Here is a 2,246-nt window from a genome sequence, read left to right as displayed (position 1 = left end):
AGATGTACCATCACTGCCTGGAGACAACTCTTCGTCCGTGGTGCGGCGTGATGGTTGAAGCTCGCTTAGCGAATTGCTGGTTTTGAGCTCGAGTTGTTCGGCCGATCGTTGGGTGATACAGTTGTCCATGGTTTCGTAGACCCACGCGTTCACGAGCTGCGCGGCGAGGATCGAGACGGTCACCATACTGTCATCGCTTGTCTCGAGCTCTGCACCATCAATAATGACCGGTGCCATGGAAAACGTAGGCGGCGCGTCATCAACGACCACGGGTGACGCAGGGGCTTCGGTCACGGCGCATGCGGAAGCGTCGGCGGCATGCTCGTGGCGTCGTGCAGAAAACTGAACGACCTCGTGCATGGTCTCGTACAGCCATGCGCGGACAAGTTGACCGGCCAAGACAGAGGCGGCCACGTCCACAATATCGTCGTGGGGCGTCTCGTCCTTGGAGAGCTCTGCTGGCAAGACGACAACAGAATCGATCTCATCGCAGACGTCGAGGGGAGCAAGTGACGCAGCAGTACACGCCAGGGCTCGTTCTGCAATGACACCACAGGTCTCATAGACCCACGTACGCACGAGTCGGCTGGCGAGAAAGGCCACAGCCACCTCGTTGTCATGCGACGCCATTTCACTGGCGTCGATCGTCTCCGGGGCAGAGGCTAGCGCTGTGGCATCTGCCACGTTTTCTATCCGAGACGATGGCGTGGCATTTTTCAAGGACGGCACAGCAGCGTCGTGCTCATGGGGACGAGACGTGAACCAAGCAACTTCTGCGATCGTATCGGCGATCCACGCGCGCACGAGGTGGCCCGCGAGGATCGATGTGGCGACCTGCGAGCACATGCTGTCCTCTTCTTCTTCCACTAGCGGTGCAGCATCAATAGGCTGACACTCGTCGAGACAAGGCGGGTCGGGCGTCTCAATGGCTACTGTCGTCAGCTCGCGTTGCTCGAGCATGGCTCGGATTGCGACATCGGTCCACGCGTGCACGAGCTGCGTCGCCATGTCACGGAGACACGAGTCGAGCCCGCCCCCAAAGAGTGTGAGGTCGGGGACATCTCGCGTCGCAGATGCAACGCCCATGGCCGACACCAACGTCGCTGTGGGAGCTACGTCGATCGCATTGATGTCGATGGATACCGATGGGCTTGAGAGACCCGCTCCGAGCACTGCAACGGCATCGGACGTCGCCGCACGGGCGTATTGACGGGCAACGCTTGCAAGACCATCCACGTCCGCGACACATAAAGTCGTTGACGTCGCGTCGGTACCGATTCTCGACGTCGTCTTTGGCACATCCGAGCTCTTGTCAGTTCTTATAGCAGCGCTTAACGTCATCAGCGCAGCGTGCATCCAGGCGTCGACAGCGCGTGTCGCCACGAGGGCGGTCGGCCGCATCATCTTGGTGAGCTCGACCTTGGCGTCCATGCACGCAGTGGGTTCGGACTCGCAAGCCTCGGGCTCGGGCTCGTCGTTGGAAGCGGTGGAAGACAATGCCTTTGCGCGAATGACGTGGCACGCAGTATCGATGCAGCTTTGGGCGACGGTCGCCGCCAGAGATGCCACGTCATCGCAGTATCGCTCCGAGATCCCAGCGTCGCTAGCGTTGACCATTGCAACGCTGATCGCAAGCTCCGAAGACGTGACGGTGTCTGGCGCGTTGGTTGCCATCGTCGTGGTTGCTGCGGAGAGTGCTGCGTCTGTGAGCCGTACGCGGACGTTCTGCGCGGCGATGTTCGTCGCAGCTTCCGTCAACGTGTCCGTGCTTGTCACTGGCGGATTCAAGACCGCGATAGCATCCCACGTGACGGCATCACAAATACCCGCGTGCGAAAAAGTGTCGAGCGGCATGCAGTCGTCGACAGCGGTGTCCACGACACGGGATGCAGTGGCGCTCTGTGGCTCGTAGACTGCCGCGTGGAGCCACGACCGCACGAGGTTGCCGGCCAAACGCGACGTCGCAATGCCGCGATCCTCGTCCCATTCGTCGGGCTCGTCGCGTGCGGTTGGCGGCAACGAGAGCGCCGGCATTGCTGGCGCAGCGCGTGCCACTTGCGGTACCGATGCAACTGGCAGCGAAAACCACGCAACAAAGCTGAGAAGGTTGGCGACCGAGTCGTACATTGGCGCGTCCCACGAGGTCCACACCACCGACGGCGCCGTCACCTTCGCAGTAGACTCTACGATCGGTGGCGCATCGATAGCTGATGCTAGCGTTGATTCCGGCGATGTCTCACGAGTCG

The 2,246-nt window shown here is 61.0% G+C and overlaps 1 protein-coding gene across 1 annotated transcript; it reads right to left on the bottom strand.

The window, feature by feature from the left end:
* Positions 1–119: 119 nt before the first annotated feature.
* Positions 120–2,127, bottom strand: SPRG_18463 (hypothetical protein; the record flags this gene model as incomplete). The annotated part of the gene is made up of 1 exon (XM_012357903.1): positions 120–2,127. A coding segment is annotated over one exon (2,008 nt), but the record flags the coding sequence as incomplete, so codon positions are not given.
* Positions 2,128–2,246: the final 119 nt, after the last annotated feature.

The sequence above is a fragment of the Saprolegnia parasitica genome (assembly GCF_000151545.1).
Source record: "Saprolegnia parasitica CBS 223.65 unplaced genomic scaffold supercont2.1220, whole genome shotgun sequence".
In the NCBI taxonomy this organism is placed as follows: Eukaryota; Oomycota; class Saprolegniomycetes; order Saprolegniales; family Saprolegniaceae; genus Saprolegnia; species Saprolegnia parasitica.
Note: the sequence above shows the minus strand (reverse complement) of the source record. Positions and strands in the feature narration are given on the sequence as shown.